The sequence below is a fragment of the Malaya genurostris genome, chromosome 2 (genome assembly GCF_030247185.1).
Source record: "Malaya genurostris strain Urasoe2022 chromosome 2, Malgen_1.1, whole genome shotgun sequence".
Classification (NCBI taxonomy): domain Eukaryota; kingdom Metazoa; phylum Arthropoda; class Insecta; order Diptera; family Culicidae; genus Malaya; species Malaya genurostris.
The window spans coordinates 258291070-258303296 of NC_080571.1; the positions used below are offsets into that span (position 1 = coordinate 258291070).

General features: G+C 36.9%; 1 protein-coding gene across 3 annotated transcripts; it reads right to left on the reverse strand.

Moving 5' to 3' along the window:
- Window positions 1–2730: 2730 nt before the first annotated feature.
- On the reverse strand, window positions 2731–4998 carry LOC131429653 (nuclear distribution protein nudE homolog). Of its 3 annotated transcripts, none has more exons than XM_058593927.1 (3): window positions 4921–4994; window positions 4799–4854; window positions 2731–4684 (listed from the first exon to the last, which is right to left on the reverse strand). In XM_058593927.1, the coding sequence occupies exon 3, from the start codon at window positions 4665–4667 to the stop codon at window positions 3369–3371; it is 1299 nt and encodes a 432-aa protein (XP_058449910.1). In that variant the 5' UTR covers window positions 4668–4684; window positions 4799–4854; window positions 4921–4994; the 3' UTR covers window positions 2731–3368. The 3 variants fall into 3 exon arrangements, with proteins under 3 accessions (XP_058449910.1, XP_058449908.1, XP_058449909.1); XM_058593926.1 differs by having other exon boundaries at window positions 2732–4723; window positions 4921–4998; XM_058593925.1 differs by having other exon boundaries at window positions 4799–4995.
- Window positions 4999–12227: the final 7229 nt, after the last annotated feature.

A 12227-nucleotide genomic window follows, 5' to 3' on the forward strand; every position in this document is an offset into this window, starting at 1 on the left:
CACTTTTTGTCTGCCATCAAGTGCGAAATGAAAAACTCTTGCTAAAGCCAGCGATTAATGTGAGTTCCACTTGTGAGTGTTGATCCTCTGCCAACATAGTCCAGGGCCCCTCACCATAAAGAACAATCGGGCTAGTAAGCGTTTTGTAGATGGTGCGGTGACGTACTTCACTCGATCGAAAGGTTTTTCGGAGTCCAATGTACGCACTATTTCCAGCCAAAATAAGCCTCGGAATTTATCTGCTGGTATCATTATCACCAGTGGTCACCAGTGAGCCCAATTACACGAATTCGTCAACCACCTCGATATCATCACCGTTTATCAATACTCGTGGTTGAAGGCGTAGTTGTTCTTCTCTACACCCTCTTCCTCTTATATGTTTTGTTTTCGACGCATTTTAACCAGTCCGAAACGTCTAACTTCAGCTTTAAGTCCGATGTATGTTTCCATCATCTTCTCAAGGTTACGGTGTTACAGAGTTCCCGTTGCATTTTCTAGTTTTTTTTCATCAAAAAGCAATAATGAATCGAGCAATACGTCGGTGGGCCAAATACTATTTTTGAAGGAATATTCTTTAAATCCTTATAGTTTTTCTTATATCGCATTTTGGTGGGGAAAGGGTTCCAATCAGCTTTACAGCCCTGTCCAAAATGTGTTTCCCTCCCCGTTAGTTTGTATCAGGCCGAATGCGCGTCATATAAACGCCTCTTTCAATATGAGGAAATTATATTATTACCCGTTATCTTCGGTTGATCCTTGAAAGTGTTACCATCCGCTCAGGCACTTTTGGGCATCTGGTGTACACTGACTCACAATCGAAATGCATCACTACCACTTAGATACAACGCACCCAAAGGCACGGTAAAATGTATATTGTACATACACACAAAAACACATACATACATACATACATACACACAGGCACACACAAATACACACATGCATACATACCTACATGTATTCCACACGCAAGTATTACAACATTGAGTTACTATTTCCATTCTAATAGATTCTAACTAAAATTTGTGTGCCAATAGTCATCTCATTAGTAGAGTCACCGTGTTATTTTAGCAATCACTCGACTTTCAATAAATGAATTGTGATAAAATCGAATACAAAGTCTTTGCCTCGTCTCTAAGAAGCAATAACGCATAGCAGTAGCTCGGAAGTGGTTCAATACTGCTGTTTTAGCGAAGCAAAATGCTCAAAATTTCATATTACTTCTGAAATTAATCTATCAAACAGAGATAACAGATCTCACTATAACTAATGGTTCTCGTATATGAAATGACTAATGGATTTGAGATGAATGGGGGTACCGTTACCCAATTTCTATCACTTCTAATGGTCGATCGTTAGTCCTGAACTGAAACGGTGGCCTTTATTACCATTCTGGCATGCACTTACTCTTACATTTCACTCACACATCATCTCACCCATCAGGTCCCAAACGATACATCCTCACCATACAAACTGGATGAACATCGTTTGACAGCTATCAGTGGTTTGCTCATTGGTTAAGTCATTATTATTTCGTTTTTTTTTCTATCTATATTCTATCTCATTCCACAGTAATCCATTGCACACAAACCACCAATAAACGTCAAATATGGACTCGATTTACCGTTCATTTGTTGGCATCGTGTGAAACCCAATTGGGATACGTTCACTTCACTTAATTTCCACTTCACACTGGTAATAAGGACCGGTAGTTTGAAAATAAAACGTAAAAAAGAACGTCAGTTAAGCTCTACCGGCCTCTCCAACCCCGGATGTTGGAGCGTAATGCAATCAACATCTTATTAATTTAATTCGTTCCATATCTTATTCATTTAATTCAATTATGAAACTAAAAGCTGTAACTCATATTTTGATCAAATTGTAACGCTAATTGATTGTATGTGATGATGTTTGCAATACCGTCAAGCCCACCCACCAACCAATGGGAGGAAATATTATTTAAATCCATAATATAAATGGGCCATAACATACAAACTTTTTACTCTTATGCTGTCACTAACTCAGAATTTGTTAGCACCGAGGTCGTTCTATTGACCAAATGTCATCATAGACATACAGGAAGACAGGAGATAGGAATTTGTTAGTGTGATGATGTGCATTCTGTGATCCTTATTACCGGTATCATTATACGGTGAAAATCAAGTGAGGTGAATGTAGATCTTTGTCACGTAAGTCGCTCCAGAGATAAAAATAATTATTCAGATGAGCTTGTTATTATGAAAATCATATAACCAACTTTTTTTTTGGTATTTTTTTCTTCGCTATAGTGATTACTTCCCTGAGTGTGATACTGGTAATAGATAGAATCAAGTGAAGTGAGATGTAAGTGAAGTGACAGTGATAGTGGAAAAAGAACACCTCAGTGTACTGAAATTGTAACAACTCAGTGTACTGAACATGTAAATGAAACCACCGATGTCTGTAAATAATGCTCGTCCAGCATATTTTTTGAGTTGATGCCATGTCGTTCATGCTTGTTGATTTTTATATCATAATCATGTAATTATAACACCATGAAATCCAAGAAGTTGCTGTTTTTCTCTGAGGTGCCTTCCATAATAGGAATAAGTTCATTTTATTCGATGTGTACAATGTAGTGATACCGATAATAACATAGATATTAAGGGCCATCGTGCTTGATATAATGACATATTTCGATTAAATTGATTCCAATAAATATTTTTATTCAACTTTTTTCTTATCAATAATGATATACTACCATTATTCTTGTCAATTAGTCTGTTATGTACAGTTAGGTTGGGATTAACTGTGCTTTCTATTATGTATGCTATTGAAAGAACTTATATCGTGTATACATTATCGAATTTGGTCTACTAAGTTGTATTGTTTAGCTGTTTTATTCTGCATTTATAGTATATTATCTAGAAGCTGCGACTTATAACAATATTTGCTCACATATGACAGCACTTTAATTCATCAATACATACATTTAGAAATGTGTTGATAACTCTTTTTTGTTACAATTTCGTCAATAGATCTCTCGATATTTTATTTAAAGTTCTTCGAAAAATATAGAGAAAGGCTTATCCCGAAATATAAATTCTTATGCAATTCAAGTAAATCGAAGACAATATTTTAAACTGTTATATAATTCTCAGATAATTACCTATGTTGCTTTCTGAATTCGATCAACGTTTTTCAAACAAACAAAATCAACGTGCTAGGAAATATTTGATTTTTACCACACATCTTCTCCTCTTTTACACATATATGTACAAACATGAACTAAAGACACTTATTCAATAAAAATGTTGGACATTAAATTAAATAATTTAATTAAAAATATAATGTATACGCATAAGAGTAAAAGAGCAGGAGTCGTTTAATTACTTGCTTGTTTTCAGTTCGGTTTTCACAGCAGCTAACTGGATTTGCTGCTGCTGAGAGGTTTGTGTACCAATGCTTGCCATTCCCGGTTGATAAGAGTGCAACTGTACGTTGCAGCAACTGTCCCCACTGTCAATGGAATGAAGCGATGCGTTGCTGTCAGCAGGTGTCCCACCCATTATCGACACTGGTGAGCTTTGCTGGTGTTGAGAATGATGCTGCAAATGATGATTCAAATGGTTATGCCGATGACTTGCATTTGATGCAAGATTTGTACGAGATGAAGGTTTACGAATTTTCCAAGCTTTGAGTTTAGCCTCCATATTATCAAGTCGTCGGAGTAAGTCAGCAACAATGCTTAGTGTCGATACACGGTCACTGGGAGCCATTGGTGCATTCAAAACATTCGGAATTAGAGCAGATGCAGTATCAATGTTTCCGTTTCGCTCAGTAATTAATTTCTGCTGAAGAGCATCTTCGTCAAGTTGAGATACTATATTATCCAATGATACTTCCTTAGATTCCAAGTCAAGTTTACTGGTTGATTTCGTAAGTGCTACGATGGTGGAATCGGTCTTTTTGCTGCAGTTGATGTTATTGTTGATATTTTCCAACTTACTACTGAGGCAGAGATTGGCGGTGGTGTTGGTATTAGTAGATGTCAAAGATTTCATTTCGTTGGGAACGTCAAATGTTTTCTCAACTGTTATGTTGTCTATCGCAGTTTCCAACGGTTCGTCTTCGCCTTCTATTTTTGAAAAGTTCCTTACTTTTAATTCCTGCTTAAGGTCCCGTGCTTCGTCCATTAGACGTTGAAGTTTAATTTGCATGCGTTCTTTCTCATCTACTTCTAGCTCCAGCAAAGCATTTTTTTCATATGCTTGGTTAAGCATCGATTCAAATTCTGCTACACTTTCACTAGCTACCCGATTAGCTCTTTCTAAGTCGTCGTTCTTCTGCTCGAGTTCACGGATATACACCTTAAATTTTTCATTTTCTTTTGCCAGTTGTTTATAATCAGCGTCAATTTTATTCGACTCATTTTCTGTATTCGTAACTTTTCGTTTGTAGGACTCACATTCTACTCGAAGCTGATTTACCATTTGATTTAAGTCACGGATCTTTTTTTCTTGTTGTTCTACCGTCATCTCTAATTCAGCTTCTAATTGCCGCGATTCTTCTGTAAAATCATCGAATTCTCTTTGTACATCGTTTCGTTCTTGCTTGAGTTTCAAGCATCGTTCCTTCCAATATAAACATTCCTCTTCGACGCTAGTGAAGAGTTTTTCCTGATCCATTCTTCGGCCAGTTATTTCTGTTGTGTTAAGATAGGAATATATATTCCTCAATTATTCTTAATGGAGAAAAGAACAAAATATTGTGCAATTTTTACTGCTACTCGTAATAACTGCATAAACAAATTAGATACCTGATATACGCTTTTGAAAAGAAACTTCGCACTGGTTTTGATTAAGTGTCTTGCAACTGTGACAAATGAAAATTATTTACTTCTAAATAATTATTATTTTTACAGTTTTTTGCATTTTTTACTGTTTTACGTTGTTAAACACACAGAAAACCACTCTCCAGCATACAAAAAGCAAAGTCAATAAATCTGGTTATGACAGCTACATTATGCACAATGCATGCATTGATGAATTCGAATGTCAAAATTTGGAAACTGACCTACATGCAGCGTTGCCATTTATACTGAGTTATTTGCATTGTGCTGATTTCATACACTCAGGCAAATCACAAACGAATTTCCAGACATGACAGTCACGATCTTTATTTTGGTTCACATCTACGGTCCTCCGTGAAACTGGCACCAATGGTGATAAATTGGTTGCACTGCTGAGTTCCCATCATACATCCATAATGCAAATGTCAAAACGTGAGAACCCTTTCGATTCGGTAGCTCATTTGTATATATTGAGCTTTTATGGCACACTTAGGTTGAAATGATAACAATTCAATTAATCTCGCGCTCCACCAAGTGGTGAGTGCGGTCATTTCAGAAGGTACCGGGAACGAACCACATTTTAAAAAAATATTCATAAGCACGTACATGTCTTTATTATTTATTTTTGGGCAAATTGAGTAGTGAAAATAATAAGGCAAATCTTATGATGCATCAAAAATCACCATTTCATAAGTTTAATATAAAAAATATACCTCTGCAATATATATCTCATCTATCACTATTATAGTTTTCATACGAATAGCTTATGAATTCCACAATATATGAGAGAATTTATGTTTGCCATCGAAATTTCGCACAATATTCTTAAAAATTTCGTATGAACTTCATAAAGCTTTTTATTGGAATTCCAATATTCGTGACTTCATAAGGCGGTCCTACGATTCGCATACGATAATCTCGTGGCTAAGTACTGACGATCCTACTGACTGAGAAAATTGTATGAACTCTTCTTCTTCTTCACTTCTAGTGGCGTCACCTCACTTGAGATGACGCCGATTGATGGCACAGCGATTGCTAGTTAGTTTTCGTTTATAGTCCAATGGACTTTCTTTTCACTGGACTACAAGTGAAACCCTCGCTATGTGACAACGTGGAGTCACCGAAGTACGGATGAAAATCCTTTCTTTCTCACGAAATACTCGAATTTTCACCGCACTAACACGATACGACGTGTTCACTCGTTGAGGGTTTCACCGAAAGTCGTATAAACTCTGAATTAGTTTGTTTTTAGTTGCGTGTGCCTCCTACCATTAATTTTTTCAGTACGTGTATCGCGTTGACTTCAAATTAACTGCACATTTCCTTTTCTCACAATGAAAGTAAATGTGAAAACGGAAATTATTTGTTATTTTTGCGAATCGGACATAAATTAAATATGCATTTTTAAAGTGAAAAAACTTTTTTTTAAAGTGAGGTTGGTAAACGACTGGACAATGCGCAATTCAGGCCCCAATGTGGTTCTTAGCCTCTGTGTAAATCCGTGTTCTGCAGAATCATCCAACACGTTCTGTGTGTCATTTAATCTTACCTCTGACCTTAAATAGAACCAATAATCGAATGACAGTATTTTCACATCCTAACAAACGATTGCTGTGATGATGCACCGATTAATGGCGGTCATCGATTGTGTTTACTACGTGATCACGTGATATCGCAATATGAATGATAATTTATAACCACACATCCTCTTCCATCTCCAAATAAAGATTATGCTATGGATTATTGATCTGTTTCTTTTTCAAGTAGAAGCAACGTACCCACGCATCACCTATTCATTGACTTCAAAGCGGCATATGACACAATCGATCGAGAACATCTATGGCAGATCATGCACGAATACGGTTTCCCGCGATTGGTCAAAGCAACGATGGATAGAGTGATGTGCTACGTCCGAGTATCTGGGACGCTCTCGAGTCCCTTCGAATCTCGGAGAGGGCTACGTGAAGGTGATGGACTTTCTTGTATCTTGTTCAATATTGCCCTGGAAGGTGTGATTCGAAGAGCGAGGATCGACACGAGTGGCACGATCTTCCGAAAGTCCGTACAGCTTTTTGGCTTCGCTGACGATATTGATATTGTGACACGTAACCTTGAGAAGATGACGGAAACCTACATCGGACTGAAAGCTGAAGCTAGGCGTATTGGACTGGCCATAAATGCGTCGAAAACAAAATTTATGAGAGGAAGAGGCTCTAGAGAAGAAACACTACGCCTCCCACCACAAATATTGATAGATGGTGACGATATCGAGGTGGTTGACGAGTTCGTGTATTTGGGCTCACTGGTGACCGCCGATAATGACACCAGCAGAGAAATTCATAGACGTATTTTGGCAGGGAATCGTGCGTACTTTGGACTCAGAAAAACCCTCCGATCGAGAAAAGTACGCCACCGCACGAAATTGACCATCTACAAAACGCTAATTAGACCGGTTGTTCTCTATAGCCACGAGACCTGGACTATGTTGGCAGAGGATCAACGCGTTCTCAGTGTTTTCGAAACAAGGGTACTGAGGACCATCTATGGCGGAGTGCAGATGAAAGACGGAACGTGGAGACGGCGTATGAATCACGAATTGCAACAGCTGCTAGGAGAACCAACTATCGTACGGACAGCTAAAATCGGACGTCTACGATGGGCTGGGCATGTCATAAGGATGTCGGACGACAGCCCAGTGAAAATGGTTCTTGAATTTAATCCGACTGGTACAAGAAGAGGAGCGCAGCGAGTAAGGTGGATCGATCAAGTGGAGGGTGATCTCAGAAGCATCCGTGCCTTGAGTGGCTGGCGACGAGCAGCCATGGACCGAGTTGTGTGGAGACGTATGCTTGATACTGCAAAGGACACCCCAGGCCTATAGCTGTTAGGTAAGGTAAGTATTTTTAAAGTGATCTGATTGGGGCTCGAACATACGTCAACTGGTTTGTAAGACCAGGGGTGGAATCATGTAAGGTGATTATCACCAGGTGACTATCACTTTTTAAAATTTGGAATCATGTAAGGTGATAATCACCCACTTCTGTCAACACTGCGAGAGGGCTCACTTAACGCTTATTTTTTGGAATCACGTAAGGTGATTTTCACCACTTAATCATCACCTTTATGTCAAAACACCGGTGATAGCTTTTTTGTTGTCACTTATCAGAATAATTCATTTTGTATTTTTGCGTTCTTACAGATATAGAAAATGAGTGCTGCTAAAAGGTGATATAAATTCGTTATTACTAAACATAGATAGGATGTTTATGTTTAATAACAGTGAGATTTGATATTTTGTGTTGCTAAAGGAAAACAGTCGGAATCTAACCGCTCCAGATGAAGTGCAGACATGTAAATTTGATTGCATTGTCGTGCATTGCATCCACATATTCTTTTAAAATTGTTCGATAAATGAAATTCCTGCGATGTATACGAAATTGTGATCAATAACAACTTTAATTGAATATCGTATAGCAAAGTGCAGCTCATATTATAATATTGATGTTTCGATGAATCCGTGAATGAAAAGCATTTCCCGTAAATAAAAATTATCCTCAATGATTTCATTTATTTACTGTCGCACAAGGAAAATGAGTTCAAGCTACAACTATGGTTTAAAAAGGAAATTGCTTGTTTATTGTAATGTTACTTCGAACGATAACGAACTTCTTAGACCGTTCATTTTTAGCGCTGCACTGGTGCAGTGTAGTACCGACTATACTCGTTACAACTCATCCTTTTTTGCCCTACACCGGTGTAGTGCCACCGTTGAATACGAAAACGATTTTAGTTTTTGCATTACACATAATTGTATTCGAAATTAATGTTGTATACCTTTCTTGAATGCATTGTGAGTGTATTTACTAATACACATTTTATGTTTTTTGTTATTTATTTGTACTTAATTAACAAAAAACATTACATATGTATAATAAGGTTTTTAATGTTTACCAAACAATGTTTACCAAACAAATTAATGAAAAGAATTGAAAATTAAACTTTCAGATTTTTGAATATTATGTGGGTATACGCCACTTTCATATATTACTCTTTCTAATATCAACGGTATACGCCATTTTCATATTTAACTCCTGAACGGTTGACGTTTCTTGACAGGTGATATATGGGTGAAGTTAGCTCAATCACCGGTGATGGTGATAGTAAAAGTGATCACCTTCGGTGATTCCAAACATTCTGGTGATCACCTCTTTATCACCAGGAGGTGATAGTCACTTATCACCTTACATGATTCCACCCCAGCACTCTATACGTTGAACCGCCAACCCGAATGCAGAATTCACAAGTGAAAAAAAATGTCTTCCGTCTATATTCATTTGCTGTGACGAGATAAAAGGTAATCAACGGACAAATCACAAATTAAAATGCAAATTTGTTGTGTAGATATTTGATGATCAACACTAAAATCACCACTTATAACCAATTTGAACTTATATTCAAGAAAGTCATAGCATTACGAAACTTTGTCAGACTGAGAGTTGTATGAGTATATTGAATTGAAATTCAATTGTTGTAGATAAAACAGATTATATTGAATATCGTCGTTGTATATATTTGCGCGGTAGTGAACTACGAAGATATGAAGAATGAAACTTCATGGAATCTCTTATTCTATAATCATAATCTGTTGTAATAACATTTCAATCATTTCATTGATCTCATTTTATTAATGACTGTGATGCTGATGAATATAAACTTTTTATACAGGCAGAGATGCCAGGTAAAAATTTCAAATATCTGCAGACAGGGTCTGTAAATCTGAAAAAAAATCTGCAGTCAGAAGTATGTCTTGCTGGCAGCAATTTCTATATAAAGTATGACACGCAAAACTGACTTGGTGAGCAAAAAAAAAAAAAAAAAAGGTCGCGGAAATTTCAAAATTCTGTAAATATAGACGAAAGTCTGTGAGAATTTCAAAAATCTGCAAAAGTCTGCGAGAATTTTAAAAGTCTGTAAAAGTCTGCACAACAAAAAATGTCTGCAGCACTATACCCCAAATCTGCAGATTTACAGACAAATCTGCAGACCTGGCATCTCTGTATACAGGGCAATGCTGATTTTCTATGAAAACATCTGGCATCTCTCCCTAAGGGAACAATCGAAAATTGAAACGCGAGGGGTGAGCTTCTGATAATCCCACACTGAGAAAGATATCAAATTTGTTTAAAATTAATATCAATTTAAATACATTTCGGGCTAACGGGGGCGGTACTTCCGATATGACGAATACTAAAAAAATTCGGAGCATGTTCAGCAGCTCGAACTTTTGAATGGACAATCGATAGTAGAACTAAATGGGGTAATCGAGCACTCAGAAAGGAGCAGTAGAGTAAAAATGCATTAATAGACGTTGGAACCGTAGAAATGCTGCAATTTTCAACTGGTTTCCTGGATGAAAAACGGCAAGTCCGTGTATCGAATATGAGCAAAAAGCGAAAACAGAACGATCAAAAACACTCGAAAAAGACAAAAATAATTGAGCTATCTGTACAACAACAATGGCGGTAGTTTGTTTTTTTACTAAGAAATTAATAATCACCCCGATTCTGTATCAAAAGCATCACTCGATCGAATTAGAGAATGCAAATTTTTACATTCGTTCGACTAAATCCGATTCGATCGAAATTCAGAATAGGGGTGAATATAAATAATATAGAACGTGTAAGTAGTGCTGACAGCTTTGATGGTTAGTGTTCGAAATTTCAAGTGTTCCCGAACGAGAGTCGATCGAATCATACAAGTCGAACGGAATAAAGAATGCAAAATTCGAACTCGAACGAAAGTGTAGATTTGTTCGTATCACAAATCCGTCGGATTGCAGAATCAGGGTGCTTATTACCGTCTACCACCCCTATTCTGCAATCCGACGGATTTGTGATACGAACGAATCTACACTTTCGTTCGAGTTCGAATTTTGCATTCTTTATTCCGTTTGACTTGTGTGATTCGTTCGGGAACACTTGAAATTTCGAACACCAACCATCAAAGCTGTCAACACTACTTACACGTTCAATATTATTTATATTATTCATTTCTTAGTAAACGAAACCGTCACACTTGTATAAACAAATTAGAACGATTCTAAACCGAACAGAAGTAATACGCACGCAAGTCGATCGAGTAATGTTCGAAAATTTAACAACTCGAACGAATGAAATTCGAGTTCATACCCAACTCGAACGGAATGCAGAATGGAAATTGCACATTCGATCGGAATATTTCGAATCGATCGACGTATAGAATAGGGGTGTACATTCGAATCAATCACACTTTCAAACATCGTACATGCATAAGAACAACATCAATCCAACTTTAAATTATCAGTTCTGGTACAGACTTAAGCTGTACACCCCTATTCTGTACGTCGATCGATTCGAAATATTCCGATAGAATGTGCAATTTCCATTCTGCATTCCGTTCGAGTTGGTATGAACTCGAATATCATTCGTTCGAGTTGTTAAATTTTCGAACATTACTCGATCGACTTGCGTACGTATTACTTCTGTTCGGTTTAGATTCGTTCTATTTTGTTTATACAAGTGTGACGGTTCCGTTTACTAAGAATTGAATAATATAAATAATATAGAACGTGTAAGTAGTGTTGACAGCTTTGATAATTAGTGTTCGAAATTTCAACGTGAGTTCGATCGAATCATGCAAGTCGAATGGAATAAAGAATGCAAAATTCGAACTCGAACGAAAGTGTAGATTCGTTCGTATCACAAATCCGTCGGATTGCAGAATCGGGGTGGTAATGAAAAATGTTAAATCATCCCGATTTTGTATTTCGTTCGACACGGATTTTGCATTCTGGATCTCGATCGAGTTCGAGTTTTCCATACAAAAGCATCATTCGATCGAATTACAGGATGCAAAGTTTTGTATTCGATCGAAACAATCCGATTCGACCGAAATTCAGAATAGGGGAGAATCACAAACCTGTTTCATTGAAATGGGTAAAATATTTTCGTGGTAGGCTTAGATTCAATTTGATTTTAAAAAAAAAGTGATTTTCCCATAGAAATGAAGCTTTAACACTATGAAGCCAAGGTACACTGCTGTTGAACATAGATGGAAATATTAAAGTATTTGAGCATTGTTTGATTTTGCGCAGACTTACGCAATATGTTGAAATTTGCATTATAAATATATATTTACTAACTCATTTTACGACATTTATCATAGTCTCGAAATATTAAACCAATTTAATTTTTAACACACGATTGGTAATATTTCGCATTCGATCGAAATAATCCGATTCGAATGAAATACAGAATCGTGGAGATTATCGGACTAATATAGGACGGATAAGAAGATATGTTATGTCATCCAGTCGGCAAGGGGGGGAATTCTTTCATCATCTATTTTTTCAAATATA

Excerpts from the sequence above, each read along its gene's own strand:
- LOC131429653 (XM_058593925.1), bottom strand. The coding sequence starts at position 4,667 with ATGGATCAGGAAAAACTCTTCACTAGCGTCGAAGAGGAATGTTTATAT.